At 39.4% G+C, this 21,231-nt stretch overlaps 1 protein-coding gene across 2 annotated transcripts in view; it reads left to right on the forward strand.

Moving 5' to 3' along the window:
• The window catches only part of spast (spastin), a 73,109-nt gene extending 52,400 nt beyond the window's left edge, over positions 1-20,709 (forward strand). For both annotated transcript variants that reach the window (XM_048531033.2, XM_048531034.2), the window contains 9 exons: positions 5,869-5,940; positions 7,776-7,851; positions 7,996-8,087; positions 10,590-10,669; positions 11,735-11,777; positions 12,403-12,482; positions 16,450-16,520; positions 17,639-17,679; positions 17,979-20,709. In XM_048531033.2, coding sequence (XP_048386990.1) covers positions 5,869-5,940; positions 7,776-7,851; positions 7,996-8,087; positions 10,590-10,669; positions 11,735-11,777; positions 12,403-12,482; positions 16,450-16,520; positions 17,639-17,679; positions 17,979-18,107 — 684 coding nt within the window. In that variant the 3' untranslated portion in view covers positions 18,108-20,709. The remainder of the gene's footprint in view (positions 1-5,868; positions 5,941-7,775; positions 7,852-7,995; positions 8,088-10,589; positions 10,670-11,734; positions 11,778-12,402; positions 12,483-16,449; positions 16,521-17,638; positions 17,680-17,978) is intronic.
• Positions 20,710-21,231: the final 522 nt, after the last annotated feature.

Here is a 21,231-nt window from a genome sequence, read left to right on the forward strand (position 1 = left end):
GTCACTCATCCCCAAGAGGTCTATAATATGCAAAACAATTTTAATAAATAAACACATGTTGACAAGAGTATGATCTGATAGCAATTACAGCGATGTGCATGCAGAACAGTAAAAATTGATTCCTGAATTTTGAATGGTATATTATACTTAAGAATATGAGGCTAATTGAGAGAAAGGAGAAGTACATGTAATCAAAGATGGTGTTAATGCAAAAGTTGGAGATGACCTTGGTTCAGAACATCAGGACATATCATCAGTTTGACTGGAGGTAAAGAATAGTGGGAGGAAGAAGTCATAGTGGTAGTGACCTATAGGATTTCAAACAGTAACCATGCTTTAGAAGTACACAAGAAATATTTGTACTTTTAGTAAGGGGTTGGTGGTAATATATTTTAAATGACATACAAACTGGAAAAATTTGGTAATAATGGCCTAGTTGATGAGTTTATGGAACTCTTTCAAGAATTTCTTAAAGTGGCTGCTTTTTTTCAAATTGACCTGCAAGCAGGCTATACTGGACTTGGTATTGTTAATGTGTCCAGACTAATTTGTGACCTTGGAATGTGTTAAAATGGGCATTTTCTAATTGACAGATTGTAGCAAGTACTTCCCTCAGGGAGCTGTGCTGGGCTCTTTACTTTTTGCAATTTTTATCAGTTACTTAGATGAGATCAAAAGAGCGGTAGTACAGGACATTGGTTAGGCCACCTTTGGAATACTACATTTGATTCTAGCATTCCTGCCAAAGGAAGGATGCTGTGAAACTTGACAGGGTTCAGAAAAGACTTGCAAGGATGTTGCCAGTGTTGGAAGGTTTGAGCTAAAAGGCGAGGCTGAATAAGCAGGGGCAGTTTTTCCCTGGAGCATCAGAGGTTTATATTATCATGAGAGGCATGGATAGGGTGAATAGCAGAGACCTTTTCCCCAGGATAGGGGAAAACTAGGAGGCGGAACTTGAAAGTGAGAGAGAAAGACTGTTAGGTCCCTTTAAGAGGGTGGTGTGTGTAAGCAATAAGCTGCCAGAGGAAGTGGTGGAGGCTGATAAAATTGCCACCTTTTTATAAGGCATTTGCATGGGTATATGAATAGGAGGGGCTTAGAGGGATATGGGCCAAATGCTGGCAAATAGGACTAGATTCATAAAGGATATGGGGTCAGCATGGACAAGTTGGACCAAAAGGTCTGTTTGCATGCTGCACAATTTATCTACATTGAATTTATTTGTATTAGGTATAAGAATATGTAAGTACAGCAAAAATTGCACAAAGTTGCCATTCACCGCTGCCCATTTGATTACAAAAACAGAATTAAAAGATTTAAGTGTGGGGGGGGGGGGGGGGAAAGAAAGTCCAGAGTCCCAAGTTCCATGCCCACAATTGTGCCAGTACTGCTACAATAGCTAGGATACTGTGAGGTGGCCCACTGTCGTTGCCTCACTGTCCTTGTCTTGCTGCGACTGCTGCTACCTTACTGGCCTGCACTTGCTGCTGATCCGGCTCACTCCTGATCCACCACCATCACTGTAGGACATGGCCAATGCATTCAACTCTCACCAGACGGTTCCTGGTCAATCGTCAATAGGTGCAGGAGTAGGCCATTCAGCCCTTCGAGCCAGCACCACCGTTCATTATTATCGTGGCTGATCGTCCACAATCAGTATCCTGTTCCTGCCTTATCCCTATAACTCTTGATTCCACTATCTTTCAGAGCTTTATCCATCTCTTTCTAGAAAGTATCCAGAGGCTTGGCCTCCACTGCCTCCTGGGGCAGAGCATTCCATATATCCACCACTCTCTTGGGTGAAGAAGTTTTTCCTCAACTCTGTTCTAAATGGCCTACCCCTTGTTTTTAAACTGTGTTCTCTGGTTCTGGACTCACCCATCAGCAGAAATATCCTTCCTGCCTCCACAGTGTCCAATCCCTGAATAATCTTATACGTCTTGCAAATCCCCTCTCATCCTTCTAAACTCAAGTGCATACAAGCCCAGTCGCTCCAGCCTTTTAACATATGATAGTCCCGCTATTCCAAGAATTAACTTTGTGAATCTACATTGCACTCCCTCATAGCAACAATGTCCTTCCTCAAATATGGAAACCAAAACTGCACACAATACTCCAGGTGCGGTCTCACCAGGGCTTTCTACAGCTGCAGAAGGACCTCTTTGCTCCTATACTCAATTCCCCCTTGTTACGAAGGCTAGCATTCCGCTAGCTTTCTTCACTACCTACTGTACCTGCATGCTTGCTTTCATTGACTGATGTACAAGAACACCTAGATCTCGTTGTGCCTCCCCTTTACCTAACTTGACTCCATTGAGATAGTAATCTGCCTTCGTGTTCTTGCCACCAAAGTGGATAACCGCACATTTATCCTCATTAAACTGCATCTGCCATGCATCCGTCCACTCACCTAGCCTGTCCAAGTCACCCTGTATTCTCTAACCAGTAATGCAACTCTACCACCCTTTTTTTCTTTTTTCTTGCTGTTTGTTTGTCCTTCTTAAGTAACTGGTTCCCATGCCCTGGTCACCCTGCAGTCATGACTGTGTAATCCTAGGAGCAACTACAAATTGACAATTAATGCTGACCCAGCTAGTTAATGCCTATATTCCAAAAATTAATATGAAAAGAAAACTTGGCTGATATCGGACATTGTTCAATTGGTAGCTCGCTCACCTGTGTATCAGAGGGTTACAGTTCAAGAGGCACCCAGGGCTTGAGCACAGAAGCTGAGGTTCCCTTTCCTGCGTGGTACTGAGAGAATATTGCACTGTGGCAGTGTTATCTTTCATGGGAGGCATTAAACTAAGCTTTTATCAGCCTACTTGGTGAATGTAAAAGATCCTCTGCTATTTTGGAGAAGGGGAGCTATCCTAGTGTCCTGGCCAACATTTACCACTCAGTCAACAACACAAAAAAATGAGATCTGATTATCATGTTGCTATTTGTGGGAGTTTGCTGACCACAAATCAGCTACCACATTTCCTATATTACAACAGTAACTGCACTTCAAAAAATACTTAATTGGTTATAAAGTGCTTTTGAGAAGTCTGGTCATGAAAAGTGCTATTTTAATGCAAGATAATCCAACTGGAATACCGAATTAGTGAGCTCCTGTAACACATCTATGAAACAATCACTGTATTAAAGATGCCATATTAGTGCAGCTTGCTGCTCTTCGGTATCCTGCTTTCTAGCATTCTGACTCCATGTTTCTGTCTTCAGAAACATTATATTTCTATTAATATAGAACAGTACAGCACAGGAACAGGCCCTCAGGCCAACTATGTCTGTGCTGAACATGCCATTCCAAACTAATCCCATCTGCCTGCATGTAGTCTGTATCCCTGTATTCTCTGCCTGTTCATGGGTCTGTCTAAATGCCTCTTAAACATTGCTATTGTATCTGTTTCTGCCACCTTCCTTGGCAGCATGTTCACCTCTGGGGGGGCGTGTGGGACTGACTTCGCACATCTTCTTTAAATTTTACCCCCGCCCCCAGCTTAAACCTATGCCCCCTAATATTTGACACTTCCAACATGGGAAAAAGACTCTGACTATCCATGCTTCTCATGCCTGTCATAATTTTATATACCTCTATCAGGTCACCCCCTCAGCCTCCAACATTCCAGTAAAAACAATCCTAATTTGTCCAACCTCTCTTTATAGCTATACGTGCCAACCCAGGCAACATCATTGCACCTTCGCAAAGGCCTCCACAAACTTTCTAAAATGTGCCAACCACATACTACTCCAAATGTTTTATACCGCTGCAACTTGACCTGCCCGCTTTTATCCCCATTGCCCTGACGGATGAAGGCAAGTCCACCATACGTAGCCTTTACCATCATTTCCATTTGTGTTGCCACTTTAGGGAGCTATGGACTTGCACCCTCCAAAAATCAATGCTTCTAAGGTTCCTGCCATTTACTGTGGGGGTTTTTTCTCCTGTATTTGATCTTCCAAAATGCACAACCTCAAGTGACTAGATTAACCTCCATCTGCTATTTCTTTGCTAAACTTTCCAACTGTTCTTTATCGTGCTGTGTCATTGACAACCTTCCTCCCTATCCACAACTCTACCAGTTTTGTATTATCTATAAACTTACTAATAAGACCACTTTTCATTTTTATCCAAATCATTTATGTTACAAACAGCAGAGATCCTTGTGGAACACCACTGGTCACAAACCACTAGTCAGAAAAACACTGCTTCACAACTACCTTGTGTCATCTATCACCAGGCTAATTTTGTATCCAACGTGCCAACTGATTGTGGATCCCATGCAACTTAATCTTCTGGACCAGGCTACCATCAGGAGCCTTATCAGAAGATTTGCTGAAGTTTGTGTGGACTATATCCACTGCTGTATCCTCATCAGTCATCTTTGTTATTTCCTCAGAAAATTCAATCAAATTTGGAGACTAGACCCCCCCCCCCCCCGCCTTCACAAAGCCATGCTGTTTATATTAAAGTTCATTCTTTTCCCAATGTGAGTAAATCCTGCCCCTAAGAATTTTCACCAATAATTTGCCTATGAGTGATGTAAGGTTCACAGGTCTATAAATTTCCTGGATTAGTCCTGTTAACTGCCTAATTAGAAAGGAGTAACATTGGATATTCTGCAGTTTTCTGGGACCTCAGCAGTGGCTAAAGAAGATGAAAGATCCCTGTCAAGGCTCCAACAATCTCCTCCTTTGCCAACTTCCGTATCCTGGGATAGGGCCTGATGGGATCTCTCTACCTTAATATTTTTCAAGACATTCAACGCCACCTTGTTGATATTGACATGCCCTCTGTCATCCATGTTCTTCTTGGTGAATACCAATGCAAAGTACCCATTTAGGACCTCCTACACTACCTCTTAACTGCACACACAAGTTACTTCCTGTGTCCCTGAGTGGACCCTTTCTCTTGCTTGTAACTTATACATAAACTACCTTGAAATTCCCCGTCATCCTACTTCAAGAATATTTCATGGCCCCTTTTAGCCCACGAATTCCTTGTTTAAGCGCATCCCTGCTCCCTCTATATTCCTCAAGGGCCTTGTATGATTTCAGTTTCTTAAACCTTCCATATTCTTCCATTTTTATTTTTGGAAAAGCTTTAAATCTTTCTTATTCCCAATGTTATCATCCTTTATCTTTCATCCTCACCGGAACATGCCTGTCCTGAACTCTCATCAACAGGCCCTTTAAAAGACTCCTACGTGTCAGATGTGGATTTATTCTCAGAACAGCTGGCCCCAATCTAATTTCTCCAGATCCAGTCTAATACTGTCATAATCCTTTTCTAATTAGCTTTGCCCCCAACTTAGCACTTTCACCCGAGAAATAGTGTTATCTTTATCCATAACTATCTTAAAACTTATGAACACGGTTCCCAAAATGCTCCCTTACTGAAACATTGATAACCTGGCCAGGCTCAATCCCCAGTGTAAGGTCTGTTCTCCACCTACTCTCCACTGCCCTAGCCCCCAAGTATCCCATCCGTTCAACACCAGTTTTCAAGATGTTGCATCTGTTTGAGGGGGGGAATGGCCACTTGAAGAAATCTGTAGTGTAAATCATCACCAAACGAAAGCCCAAGCTTATACTCAGTAACCGGTGCTGCTCTGATGTCCCACTAGGTTAATATATCACATGGTATGTTACTGACGTATTCATAAGAACAAGGAGGTTTATTTTTCATTGCCATTGATTTTAAACTAGGTCATCGGTAAACATGACCCAATATGTTTATCTTTTAGAGGTCTTGAGGTTTGGTTAGAGATCTTGATCAAGGGGAATTTGTGTGCATTGTCAACGTGTTGTGTGTGTGTGAGAAGCATTTATTGTTTCATAATTACCTTTACTGTTCCAATTTAGGCCAAGGCTGTGGCCTCTGAATCCAATGCAACTTTCTTCAATATCAGTGCTGCAAGTTTAACCTCCAAATACGTAAGTAATTGTGATAGCCTTCAAATGTAGTGTTATGATCCTAGTGGATGTTATTACTGGACACGTCAGAACCCAAACAGAAACCTGGCTTGATGGATTTTTTTTCTTTAATTTAAGAGATTGTAGTTCATAGAAGAATAAGCATACATTGCTGCAGATTTGGTTTTGACAATAAAACAAAAGTACGAAAGAATTGATGTGGAGGTGGCAGTGTTGGACTGGGGTGGATAAGGTCAAAAATCATGTGCTGCCAGGTTACAGTCCAACAGATTTATTGGAACATAACCTGGTGTCATGGTATTTTTGACCTTGGGGTACAAAAGAAATGATTTGGTGAAATATTCCATTATTTATATGTAACTATAGACATCTGTTGCAATTTTGAAATGTTTTGAAATTGCAAAAAAAATTTCTATCCATCCCAATACCATCACTGTACAGTGCTCAACATACCAGAGTAAGTTCCATTTTCTATCACTATCTGTAGAGTCATAGAGATACACAGCATGGAAACAGACCCTTCTGTCCACTCATCCATGCTGAACCGGTTATCCTTTGTCAATCTAGTCCCATTTGCTAGCATTTGAGCCATATCCCTCTTAAATCCTTCCTATTCATATACTCACTCAAGTGCCTTTTAAATGTTGTAATTGTACCAGCCTCCTCTGCTTCCTCCAGCAGCTCATTCTGTATATGCATCACCTGCATGAAAAAGTTGCCTCTTAGGTCCCTTTCATATCTTTCTTCTCTCTCTTGAAACCTATGCCCTTTAGTTTTGGACTCCCCTACCCTGGAGAAAAGACTTTGCCTACTTTCCCTATCCTTGTCCCTCACCATTTTATAAATGCCAATAAGGTTGCCCTTCATATAGGTTTGATTTGTCAGTTTTCTTTCATTACCTAGCCTTGAGAGCTTGATAGTCTTTTCCTTAATTTTTCACACAACTGAGCTTCAACTTACTTAACTTGGTAACCCCTAACCAAACACTTCTGGTTTGGAAATTTCAAACTACATACTGACACTGAGGTGACCTATTTACTGCTCTGAACTAACTCCTTACTCCATGCGAAACCCTTTTTTTCATCTGACCACACCCTGGTCATTGGAAAACATTTGGATTCAGTTTCAATCTGTGAAGTTTGTTTTCTAAGCAATAAAAGTAAATACTTGATTCTACCGATTTCAAAAGCATGTTAATACCTTTCACAGTTTGGTTTAAAATCATGATTCCAGAAAGATGGACCGGTTAATTATTATCACTGCATGCACAAACCTAAAGCCGCATGTTACTAGTTCAAAATCCAGACTCTCAAATAAATGATAGTATGTAATAAATGACACACCTGACAGATTTTAAATAAATTACTTTTGCTTTGGGTTATTGGTTCCATTTTGAATATTTTATTGTAACGTGAACATAAGATACAAACACAAATGCCAATGCAAGCACATATGAAAGGGATAAAATGCCTCGTGGGGATTGTGCGTGGCGTGGGGGCAATGTCAAAGTAACAATTGTAGGAAAATACCCCTCAATGTCTCCAAAAACGAAGTATCCTTTCTGTTCACTTTTATATAACTTTAAAAAAATTTCTCTGAAAGACTAAAATACTGAGAGGGTGTGGTTGGGGGGAAGGCACGAGTGTTCAGTGAAATAAAGTTAAACAGATTTTACTGTAGCTGTAAAGCATTTAAGCATTTAAGCACTTAACGCACTTTGTTTAATTTCACTTTTGCATGTTATAATCCTCCATATTGATGTTTTGGTAAATTGTTTTTTGGATGGGCGATCTGAATTGTTTGATCAGTTTCTTAAGAGTTGTTTTCTGTTTTAGGTTGGAGAGGGAGAAAAGTTAGTGAGAGCTCTCTTTTCAGCAGCTCGAGAGCTTCAGCCATCCATCATTTTCATTGGTGAGTGTAGCAGCAACATTCAGAGATCTGTACCTATTAGCATTACTTGTTTATAACTGATACCACTGTATGCTAGTGCGCTGGCAGACAGAATTTGCAATGTGAGATTTTGTCTGTTTACAAATATATTGATCCTTCTCGCAGATGAAATAGACAGCCTTCTTTGTGAGAGGCGAGAAGGAGAGCATGATGCAAGCAGACGCTTAAAAACAGAGTTCTTGATTGAATTTGATGGGGTGAGTACTGTTGGCCACCAGCTATATTAATAGATTCATTTTTAGGGGCAGAACTCAAAAAAGGTTAGTAATGTTTTCGCCACAAGTGCTAGATATGAAACTGACCCAATTTGGGCCACTGAAGGTAGTCACTGATAATGAAGAGGCCAAAAAGGGATAATAGTCTGCAAGTTGCAGATACAATGGATGCTACTTGTGTACATTGACTAGGTGTTAATGTACTACATGTGTTCAGTGTCACTGAACACTCCTGTAACAGAATTTTGTAGTTTTCCTTTGCCATTACCCAGTCAAACAATTGAGAGGTCATGAGGCTGTAGAAATTGAGATGCCTTGATGTGTACAATTTACTACACACACACTCATGCATCTCGAAGGCTGTCTGATTTTTAAATTCCAGCGGGATTAGCTTAATTGTAAACCATGCACTAGTTTATTTCTTGCACAGAGCATAGTGAAACTCAGAGATTGTCAAAACTGCAGATGCTGGAGAATCTGAAATAACAAGATGTGGAGCTGGATGAACACAGCTAGAAATGGTTTCTTGAAGAAGGGTCTAGGCCCAAAATATCAGTTTTCCTGCTCCTCTGCTGCTTGGCCTGCTGTGTTCATCCAGCTGTACACCTTGTTACCTCTCTCATTGTGAAATGCAGTTTATTTAACTTTGACCCTGTTAATGGGCTTAATTCATTTTCCAGTCCAGCAACTTTTCACTTCTCCAATTGTTGGCCCATGGCAGTGGTGGAATTTTTTAAAATCCTTGTAAGAACATTCTGTCTTGTGTTTCCAACTAAATTACAGCAGCGTCATTGCCTTTCTTCAAAACGGGATAAAATGTCTTAATTATACTCTACACATTGTTTGGGATTGGGATTTCCGATTATCTCTGATCAGAACCATTCCTTTTCTCCTTAATACACCTCCTTCAACTTAAACACTGACTTCAATAAAAGAAAGCAATTCTAATGGTACTTTCCCTTTCCTGTTTGAAAAGGATGAACAAGCTCCATTGTTTCCCAATAGAAATTATACACAAGAGGCAGTTTCATCGGCTACAGCATCTAGTTTTGAATGTTGGATCTATTCTTTGTTCCCAGTTAGCTTGTTCGGTATGGCATTCTGCAGCCTGTTTTAAATCTCTCCAGGTTTTTACTCTGAAGCCCACGAGTGCAGACAGTGTAGTTAATGAGGGGGAGGGATTGGTCTACTCAAACTTCTTTATCAGAATAAGAAAAATCATACCATAGCTGTAAACTTGAAGTAAATGAGAAAAGAATAAACCACTGAAGAAAATTCTGTGAATTATCTATGTAATTTTGTTTAAATTAATAAGTACTGTCTCATTCTATCATCTATGACGGGGACCGTATTTCACAGTTGTTCCAGTGAGCAACAGGTCAATGTCTCTGAAAATTACTTTTGATAATTTAGTCCAGGCCATGTCACATTTTCTGGATCAACTGTTCAGTGTGTAACCAGAGACCCTTGAAACTCCTCTTTATGGCTCTGCTGTTCTCATGGAGATGGGGTGTGTGTAGAACTTAAAGGATTGATGTGATACTACAGTGATTTCACCCTCTTAGCTGCCTGTCACCTATAATGCTGTGGACCAAAGCAATTGGTGCCAATCACTGCTGTACATTTATTCTTCTGGAGTGAGTTTAAGTGGATGGTAATGGTTGTGTTACTGAATAAGTAATCCAGAAAATGAGAACTCTGATATCACCAGTTTGTGGTATCTGAGCTTTTAAAAACCTGGTAATAAAAAGCCGGTATCAGTAGAAATGATCATGGTTTACTTGATCTCCTTTTAGGGAAAGAAACCTATCATTTGCGACTGATCTGGTGTGTAGGTGATCTCTGCCTTGCACCAACATGGCTGACTCTCTTAATTGCTTTCTTAAGTAACCTAATAGTTCCTTCATTGCATTAAATTTCTAACACTGGCTTTAGAAGAAGATCCAACATCATTACCTCAGGAAACAAGGAATGAGTATGGAATATTGCCAACAGTGCGCATATCTCAAGACCAAGTTGAAGAGGCTTCCCAATGCAACATATCTATTCGTTTAAAAGGAAATTTACCTATTAGTCTTTGAATTCTGACATACAAACACCATGATTTGTATCTAATAGGAAATATATCTATCATTCGTCCCCCTCCTCTTCCTCCTCAACAGTGGAGTGCTTGACATCATTAACTGATGACCTGGAAGAAGCTATGGGCACTCACTGCATGATTTTGAATTGCAAATAACCTATGTTACTTTCCAAGGTGTCATTAAGTAGTTAAAAATGTAAATATAATGCAAGCTTTTTTTCAAATATTTAACGTATGGAAGGATGAATCTTTTATTTGTCACTACTGGAAAGAGAGTCCAAGTTCCAATTATGTTCAGATGTCATGAGCATCACCAGAAACATTTAACGCCCAATCAAAAAATCACAATCTGAATATATCGGTATAAATCACTGACAAGATCTCTCCTTTTTTATTTTTAGGTGCAGTCCAGTGGGGATGACAGAGTTTTAGTAATGGGTGCAACAAATAGGCCACAGGAGCTAGATGAAGCTGTCCTCAGGTAAGTTGTCTGTGCCTGTATTGCACTGAGGCTAGGGCTGCCAAATTTAGCCAAAATACCATGTTTTGTTTTAAATATGCATTTCACTGATTTATACGGAACTCCTGCAGCCAAGTGATTCTTTGAACTTTGCAGAATGTGAACATTAGATACTTTGTGGCTCAATATTTGAAAGTGATTTGTGAACCCAGGAGAATGAATTCTATTCAGCCTGTGAGTCATCAGTAGGTGTTTGAACATCTCTGATCTTTTTATTACAGCAAACAAAATATGGATATGAAAATGTTCGTTTCTGGCTACTTAACTAACAAAGCTGCTTTTTACATTAAATTAAACTCTGCTGCATTCTTGATTTCTGTGGGTTCTGATGTTAAAGCAAACCAAGGCACAATAGTATACAGTTTCCTGAATTGTCCATGTTTTTGAACTTGCCTTCCATTTTGCCCAGCTGTAACATAACCACCTGAATGATGGACGAGGATTGAAGTCAAAATGAAAGATCTTAGCCCAGGATCCAAACTGGTGTTTATGGTGCAGAACTGAAGGAGTACTGCGCAGTCAGAAGTGCTATCTTCCCAATGAGACATTAAACCAAGACCTTAATAGTGCTCTCCAGTTGGAAACTTTGTCTTGTCTCAGTTTGAATTCAGCTTTGTCCTCAATGCCTGGGCTGGCTTGTTGTAACATTGTGGCCACAGTTGTACACAGTTTTTTCCACATATGGCTGTACCATGCCAAAGCTCTTACCTCCAGAAATAACTTCAAGCTTGAAGAGAAACCAATTTGATGGACTGTGGGAATGAATAGGTGCGTGGTATTAATTGTGTAGCTCTTTAAAAGCGCAGGCTTAGGTAGATCAATTTGCTCCATGTTCTATTGAGTCAATTTGTGATCTTAAGGTATGAATGCATGAATTCATAAGAAGTTAATTTTAGGTAAGTTAATTTTAGGTGAGTTAATTTGTCTTATGCAATGTACATTGATCAAGATTACAGAAAACAATTCCGTATTTATTTTGTGCAGTTATTCAAATAACCCATCCACTTCTATTCTTCTCACCTACAGGCGTTTTACAAAGAGGGTGTTCGTCTCACTTCCAAATGAGAAAGTATGTGAATGCCTTACAAAAATTTTAGCCTTATTTTAAATCCCGTATTTATCGATATGCACGAGTGTTAACCTTCTCATATACTGCAGGATTCCAGGGCTTCCTAAACTAGGCATATTATGAGTTTGCCTCACCCTTTAACCAACCATATTATTGTAATTGAGCTATTAAATATGAGGATGACCTTTTTAACTATTGGATTGCTCTATTTTTTTTTAAGAAACTTTGTTTTCATACACACCTCATGAGCTTGTTTCACACTGTCTTAAAAATAAAATGCACAATGTGGACTTAGAAAGCTGTTTGTATATGGATGAATTGTGAGCCGTAAGTGATGTTGATCGAAGGAAGTTGTGCTAGCTTTGGAGTACTGGGTTAGAATAAACATACCTAAGATTTTATGTTCTTGATTACGGGAACCAATCAATTCTAATAAATGGTTAATAAACTCACTAATTTAGCCCTCTCTCTCTCCCTGTGTTCACTGCATAAGTTCTCCAACTACGGAGTGCCGCAATAGTATATGGCATAATTTGTGTTTGTTCAATTTCTGAAGTGTTTTGATTAGCAACTTTCATCTCTCTTCTCCCCCCCCCACCCCCCCCACCTTTGCCCTCTTCCACAGACACGGCTATTGCTGATTACAAATCTTTTGGCCAAACATGGGAATCCGCTAGGTCGAAAGGACCTTGAACATTTGGCCAAGTAAGTAATTTTTAAAAATTAGTTTGAACTACTGAAATGGTCTGTCTGTGACAGTAGTTTTCAGGGCATCATTGTTCTGTTTCACATTATTAACTTTTACTTCTTGGCAATCCTATAGTTGAGCTGTACCATATTTGATTCTCAAAATCAAGCTGTTCTGAATTCACTCCTAAAGACCTGGCTTTAATCTGGTCCCTTTTATTCTGAATTCCACTATTTAGAGGAAATAATCCCCCTCTACCTACCCAATAAGTCCATTTAATCTTGATCGGTTGATCCATCAACCATCTAAATTGAGGCAATGAAAGCAATTGTATACACGTTTTCTCCACTTCAAGTATCTAACATAAACTGGGATCATTCTGAAACATAGCAGATAGGAGCTGGAGTAGGCCATTCAACCCCTCAAGCCTGCTTTACACTTCATTGCGATCATGGCTGATTTGTTGACCTCTATCATGACGTGCTTTCGGTCTTGCTTACTCTCTTGTGTGCTTGTGCTGTCTCTTTCATGCTGACACTTGTGTCCTATTCCCCCAACCGTCCTTAATATCCCATGACCCTTTTAGCCACAAGAGCTATATCTATCTCTTTGCAAACACAATGTTTTAGTCTCAACAACTTTTTCTGGTAGTGAATTCCACCAGCTCACCGCTCTAAAATTTCTCCTTACCTCAGTCCTAAAAGGTTTATCCCCTTATTCTTAAACTATAAACCCCTAATTCTGGACTCCATCACCATTATGACGACTCCTTACATCTAACCTGTCTAGTCCTTTTAGAATTTTATAGGTTTCTGAGAAGCTCCATCATTCTTCCAAACTCAAGTCACTACTATCCTAACTGGCTCAATCTCTATACATATGTCAGTTCTGCCATCCCAAGAATCAACTTGGTAGATCTTTGCTGCACTCCATTCATAGCAAAAACATCCTTCCTCAGATAAGCAGGCTAAAATTGCACACAGTGTGGCCTCATCAATGTGCTGCATAATTGCAACAAAACATCCCTGAGGTGCTAGGTTTTGGCTTGCTTCCTAACTTCCTGTATTCTGTTTTTTAGACTTGTTAAAAAAGTAGGGATGAGATCCTATATCTTTGCACCATCGTGTACCACAACCCACTAGTTTGTTCACTTGCCCCCTCAAGGATGTACTGCTGCTTTGAGACATCTTGCCCCTAAAAGCAGGGAGGCAACATACCATTCTGGCATTCATTTTTTGTCTATCTATTCTCTTTATAATTGAAGCCCCTATGATTATTGAATTTCCACATGTCTTGCTTGTCACCTGTGTAACTGAATGAACAGTAGTGCCATGAATTTGGCTGTTGCTGTTTTTCCCTGAGAGCCATTCCCCCTCAATAGTATCCAAAGTAGTATATCTGTTTTTCAGAGGAATGGTCACGGGATTCAGCATTCCCTCTCTAGTCCTGTTACTCAGCCTGAGGGTCATCCATTCTTTTGTCTGTGGGATTTCAGCCTGTGGTGTGACCATCTCTTTCTGCAAGCTTTCCACAATTTTCTCAGCTTTGCAGATGTCCCATAGTATCCCCACCAGCTGCTCCAGTTTGAAACCTAGGCTTTCAAGAGCTGTAGTTGGAGGTGCTTCCTTCATATTTGTTGCTCCTACGCACAGGAATGCGCACTCTCTCTCATCTCCTCCTGTCTCCAAATAATTGCCCATCTAAGTATTAAGGTTTGTGCACAATCTCATTTTTTTGCAGCTATTTTCTTTCACAGAACATTATTGTGCTATTATCCATGTACCAGTGCGTTCCCAAAAAATGTAACTAGATTGATGAAACCTTAGTACCCTTCACTAATCTGTCTCTCAGTTAATCCAAGGCTTGGTCATTCTGTCACCAACGGATTCCAATAACTCCCTCATAATTGATATCAAACTGATTGGCTTGTGGCCTTCTGGTTTCTCCCTTTTGTGCAAAGGAAGTTTTTTGTGTCTCGTTTCCAAAATTATGGAGCCATTTAGTAGTACCAGGCAGCTAATATCTCAATCTAGACCCTTGACTGGGGATTTTGGAGTGCTGTGCTTAGAGGTTGATTCCTTCTCTAGACATTTTTCACCTTGAATCAGTGTACTTCAGAGTAGACTCTCTCTATTTGGTCCTTTCTGACAGTTTAACATTGAAAGCTAGAACCAACAATTGAGATAAATGTCCATTGTATCAGGTAGATGAAGTTAAGATATAGATTAGCGCTGATTGGATAGCAATCTGAATGAATGATGGCATATAATTAAGGACTGGAGTGGACTCTTGTCCCTGTTTTCTGATCTTCTACCTCTTCCCGTATGAGGTTATCCAATGAGCAATGCAAGGGCACCCATCATCTCATCCCTCTGTTAGCTAATTGCTTAACATGGTAAGTAAAGTGCAAAAATCAAACAAGGGTTTTGTGACATTTTCAGAATTATTAAAACATTTTGAAATCATCCGTTATGGTTGATGAAATATGACACAGTTGACAACCTTGGTATACTCCTTTTTAAAAAGGAAGGAATAGAATTATAATTTTTAAATCTATTATGCCTTGAGACAGATCTAGTACTTTGTTCTAAACTTGGATCCGCAGCTTTCAACTTATTCAACATGCCAACATTACCCAGACGGAAATTGATCAAATGGTGTAAGTGGAGTGCCTTTAAATCTTATGTTCTGCAATTATCTTCATAGCCAGAAGCCATCCCATGAATTTCTTAAGTAAAACTTCAGCAGTAAAGATGCCCAGACTTTGGCCATTAAAGGCCAGACAGTGCAGACCCTTTTTGTGTTGTTGCTTTGTCTGTGTTAACACTGGAGACCCTGGAGGTCCAGAAACGACCATGTTTAACAGTGTAGCTTTAATTTATGGTTATACTCCAATGTAACTGGGCACTACTACTATAAATCTGGATGAGACGACCTGAAACATGACCCCCAATATGGCACTATCAGCCGGATTCCCCACAAATCAGAGGGTTCCAATTGTACTGAATTCCCAACTGCATCTGGAATAATGATGATGAGCATGGTAGTGCATGGCATGTGGACATAGCAGGTTGGTCAAAAATCAATATATATCATCATCTGAAACAATGGCAAGATTTCAGAGGGGTTCAGCTAATTGGATGAGTCCTGATACAATGGAAATATAGCTAATGTAGTTGAAAATTCTGGGGAAATCTTCTGATGTTTTTTAATATTGATCCATTCAGTCTATAAAAAGCTGCAAAACCAATAGGGTCACTGTTGGTTTTGCCTCTTCTTCCCTTCCCAGCTTCAACCAACCCAGATTTGAAATGTCTTCTCTTCATCATGTAATGACTGAGAATTTAAAAAGCCTGTTATTTTAAGCGTGAAGTCTGACTCAACCTTTGTCCCTCACTGTGGCTTTCTGGATCTTGCCTGTGCATTCACTAAGCTTTCAGCAGCCTAAACCTTTCTCTAATTCCTGCACGTTTTTCCTTTAACGAGCTACTCAATACTCATACCTCTCATCCAAACTATTGATTCCCTTCTAAACATTCAAGCTTGCTTTTATAAAACATAGAACCCAGAACTGTACAGCACAGGAACGGATCCTCTGGCCCATTATGTTGTGCCAAACATGACACCAAATGAAATTAATCCCTTCGGCCTACCTTGATTCATATCCCTCCATTCCTTGCATATTCACATGCTTATCAAAAAGCCCCTTAAATGCCCTGATCATACCGGCCTCTACCACCACCCCTGGCAATGCATTCCAGACTCCTAAAATTCTGTTTTTAAACAAAAAACTTGCTTTCACATCTCTTTTGAACTTCACCCTCTAACCTTAAATGCATGCCCCTAGTATTAGACATTTCAACTCTGTGGGGAAAGATTCTGACTGTCAGCAGCATCTTTTCTGGTTTCTGTTAAATGCAAGTGCTCCATCTTATTGTCTGCATATTTGTGCATATAATATTATCTTCCCACTCTGCTTTACAGGCAGACAGAAGGGTATTCAGGGAGTGACCTGACTGCACTAGCAAAGGATGCAGCGCTGGGTCCAATTCGAGGTACGTGATGTGTTACAGGGCAGAAAGTTACAGCATAGAAAATGGTCATTCCACCCAAGGTGCCTGTATTGGTTCTTTCCTGTTCCCATCAATACCATTCCCATGCTTTAACCTCAGAATTTTGCACGTTTCTGTGGTTGCCTCTGGAAATTTGTTTGAGAGTTCCAGGTCGTCATGATTCACAACATTTTTTAAAAATCTTCGTCTGTGCCTTGGTTCTGAGGCTGTTTATCTTAATCTGTGTCCTGTAGTTAGTGATGCTGCTGCCTCTGGAAACTTCTCATCTGTCATGTTAAAACCATTCATAATTTTGAACACTGAAGTTTCCATGTTTTCTCTACTCTAAGGAGTACACACCCTTCCCCATTTCCCAATTTCCATGCATAATTTAACCCTTTTATTTTGGTACCATTCTAGTAAATGTGTTCTACATCATCATAAAGGTCTTGACTGACATCCAAAGGTGTAGTGCCCAGAACTGGACGCATTACTTACTTCAGCTGGATCCACTTATGCCTTTTTAAATAGCATTCTATTCTCCAATTCTGATAGCCGAAGCTGTATTGAATGGGATCCTGACTGAAAGAAGCTGTTAGATGTGACTGAGATTTGCCCATTTCATCTGTATTGTGTAACTATTTCTCATTCAGTTGTATTTAATGGAGAATCAACTGTGCTGCACATGGGAGGTTCTGTTTGCTATTGTTTCTGCCATAACATTGAAATCCTCAACCCTGGCATATCAGCTGATGTACTGATATCAATATTCTGTTCTTTTTCAAATTAATTCTCTGGATTAAGGGTGACCGTGACAAAGCAAGTGTTTGTTGCTCATCCATAACTGCCATTGAAAGGTAGTAGTGGTGGTTTGAAACAACTGAATTATTGCTAGACCACTTCAGAGATCAGTTTGTCAGAGATTGGTTAGTCAGCCATATTGCTGAAGGACTGGAATCTCTCACAGGAGTAAACTGGGTGACTTTACAACCAGAATAACACACTCTCAGACACTCCTGATCTCTGAAAATGCTTTGGTTTTGCTTTTGTTTATTTTTATCAGCTACTTGGGTTTGAACTTTTTGTATTGTAAGAGTTAGTGAGTTTTTGTTTTCCCTCAGAGCTCAAGCCAGAAGAAGTGAGGAATATGGCTGCTAGCGAGGTAATTTCACTTCTATTCCTATGACTAATACATCCCCATGTGTAAAATTGTTGATATTTGTATCATATTTTTTGTACACTAGAGTGCTTCATTCTAGAAGCATTTTGGAGACAGGGATTTTGATAATTTAGCTGTTTTACTAATAAACTTACTAATAAGAGCCATCAATAAATGATTGTTTACGGTATGTTTTTAAGGATAAGATTGGTGTACAGTGATTTTGAGAGGCAAGTGAATGCTGTGTGTGATTACATGCTGCTTAGCCAGATGTGCCTTTGTACCTTGTATTCTTTGTCCAGGTGAGAAAAATTAAACTGTCAGACTTTGAAGATTCACGGAGAAAGATCAAGCGCAGTGTAGGCCCTCAGACTCTTGAGGGGTACAAACGCTGGAATGAGGAATATGGAGACACTGCCATTAATTCATGACGTGTCAAACCAGCGCAGGCTCTGATCATTGCTGTAAGGAACTCTCCTTGATCAGAATGCTACATCAGTTGTCAATACCAACTGGCGTGCACCACCTCCAGCCTTCCACAGGGCGTCCAGAGTTGTTTCGTCACAGATTCAAATGCAGAATCAGGAGTGCTAAAACTGATGGGACAAGTTTACAAAATGAAATGCTTTCTATGACGTGCTATATCCTTTTAAAAATTGAGTTTCAGGAAACTTTGTGCCTCTGGATCTGGGACCATGTAGTGGCTGTCAGTGAAAGTGAAATTTAGGCTCTAGCAATGGATAAAAATATTTAATGATTTGTATATTTTGTTTCTGGTGTAAACAAATTGGTCCCTGTTCAGAGTATACATGGTAGAAGCACAACAGTAGGAAGATTTGTGCCTTAAGTTTGCAGTACATTTGCTTGCCCTAGCGTGTTTTGGTCCCTTAGCTCCCCATGCCTAATCTGTTCAATAAGGCATGTCAACATCATTCATTCCTAACATTATTCAGCCTGTTCAGCAGTGCCAAATAAGTTGATGGTTGTGCACTTAGAAATGGATTCTTTGAAAGAAGACCTTTTGCAGTGCTTGCCAGGTGTTGATAGCATTTCTTCCCCTAATATCAAGTAGCTGGTCTCTTGATTTTCTAACAAATCCATCAATTACTTTGCTTCAGTGTTTAAATATTTCAATGCAGTTTTTTTGGTAGTCTTGGTACAAAAGCCAAGCAGGTTTTGAAGGAATATTGAAATATGGATGCATTTGAACTTCCAGTTTAGTGTATCACTTGCTTATTATTGTATGATAAACAACCTGTTATTGGTAAAATCAATATAATCAAAGAAATAATTCACTTAGTCATCTTAACTATTTTTGCCTCCACCGAATCAGTTGAAAGTATTGTCACCAAGGGTTGAGTGAGTTAAATGACCCTAACAGATTTTTGCAGTCTTGAGGCAAAAACACCGTCCCTATCACTTATATAAATATAGTGCTTGGTATGACTATCTCGTAATTTGCGGTGAACAATTCCATGAAATTTGGCAGTCTTTTTTGAAACGCACATCTAATGTGTATTTTCTGTCCCACATTCAACTGGCTGTCTCAATTTGGCTTGAAAGAGCATTTTATAAAGAAAACAACACCAGAAACATTCTGTTTCCTTAAACAATCTCAATGAAATCTGTCTTCTTTTTGAAAGAAACCTTTTTATTTGATCCTTGAATGAAGACTATTTACTTGCAAGCCATTACATTTATATAGCCTTGGAACGTCACTTGGTGCAATACTCCTGACCAAATAATGGTCCTTCTGTTCAATCTTAACAGCGAGCAATGTCACGAAGTGCAGCATTAATATAAAAATTGGATGTCATACTCCAGCTATTACACTTTGTTAATAGAAATTACATTGTACTTGTATTGCAATAGTGACCAAACTTAATAAAGCACTTCATTAACTGGAGATTGCTTTGGGTTGGCTGAAGGTAGTGGAAGACATTATAAACTTGAGGCTTTCTCTCCTAAGGCATTGCCCTTGAGCCTAAAATATACAAATGCCTAGTCAAATCACAGTTGCCTGGATTTGACCATTTAGCGGGTTACCCACTTCTTTCTTGAACATCCCCAGTGATTCTGCAGTGAAACATATTAATGTGAGATTATCAGAAGCTACTGCAGCATTCCCTTCAACTACATTTGTTATACTATCTGTACATGTGGAAAAATATTAATTCTGAAAGCTTTCTAATTGCACGTGTGCTTAGATGGGGATTGGGATCAAGATTACACCTGACCTAAGCTGGACGGTTTGTGGATTTTTCTGAAATAGGCTTGCAGTTTTTAAATGACCTTTTGTACCAATTCTCAAAATATGTGTATTTCCTGAATCATGCGGCTATTCACTTATACCTTCATTTATGCAGTGCACAGTTGGTCCCTTTTTATTGTGGAACATCAGACCAAAAAATTTTCAGGTGCCCTTTTATAACCATTGAAAGCTCTTGTGCTGCCGACTGTTTGAACGCAGGATTCGTGACCAAAGGCACTGAGAGAGAGTGCTGAGCTAAGATGAAAACTGTCCTGGAATTCAGAACACTGAAATATTAAACAATCTGAAGTTAAACACCCTGTACTTACTTTTCAGTTTAATCTGTGGTTTGAAACTCTAACCCTTTTACATTGAAAATTGTGCAGCAGTAAGCTTGCAAACTGCAACCCTATACTGCTGAAGTTCTTGTCAATAACTAGCAAAAAGCAATTAACTAACTTGTGGGCTCTTTCTAACTTTGATAATTTTTTGATGATGTTTTAACAGATTTGTATATCATTGAATTCAGTTTGACATGAGTGGGGAATTTAAATGTGAGCATGGTGTTCAGTAGTAGGCAGAAATTCAGTTTGTTTTATTTTAGCACTTGTCTTTCCAGTGCCCTGGTACTGCTGAAACCAGTGTAGGGAAAAGTGTCCCAATTTGTAAACGTGGTATTTTGGCAGTTTTATTTTTATTTTTGTATTCAAGTGCATGATCAATTTATTTTGATCCATTGTTTTTTGTGTCTAATATATTGAGAAATAAAAGTTTTAATTCTATGCTTGGAAGTTGAGGTTTGTGGTTTTTTTAATTGCAGAACTGAAGTGGCTTGTCAGGCAAGAGAACTGCTGTAGGTAGTGTCTGCACCACTTAACTGATAATGCAAGTAGCGCTGCTACACTGTAATATCTATTCGAGATTTTCTGTTTTACTAAAATGTCAACCCTTTAATGATGTTGTATTTTTAACTTATTTTCAACTCCAAGTGACGCAGCTATTTTTATTCCTGTGCTGTGTCTAAGATTGTACTGAGGTACTTGTAGGGATGTCGCTATAAGAAGGCAGACATTGTGAAAGCTTTTCTCTGTACTCCTACAATGGAGTAGACATGACAATAAAAGGATATTCTATTCTATTCATTGAATTCTTTATATACAGAAGAGGAAATGGCCCAATGTTTGAACAATGGCATATTTTGTTTATACCGTGCCTTAACCTTGTAAAAATATGCACTGAAGAGCTGTTGAGCAAAATTAGGTCCATCATGGTAATGCAAAGACTGAGTTAAGCTAATCTAAATG

The sequence above is a fragment of the Stegostoma tigrinum genome, chromosome 4, assembly GCF_030684315.1.
Source record: "Stegostoma tigrinum isolate sSteTig4 chromosome 4, sSteTig4.hap1, whole genome shotgun sequence".
In the NCBI taxonomy this organism is placed as follows: Eukaryota; Metazoa; Chordata; class Chondrichthyes; order Orectolobiformes; family Stegostomatidae; genus Stegostoma; species Stegostoma tigrinum.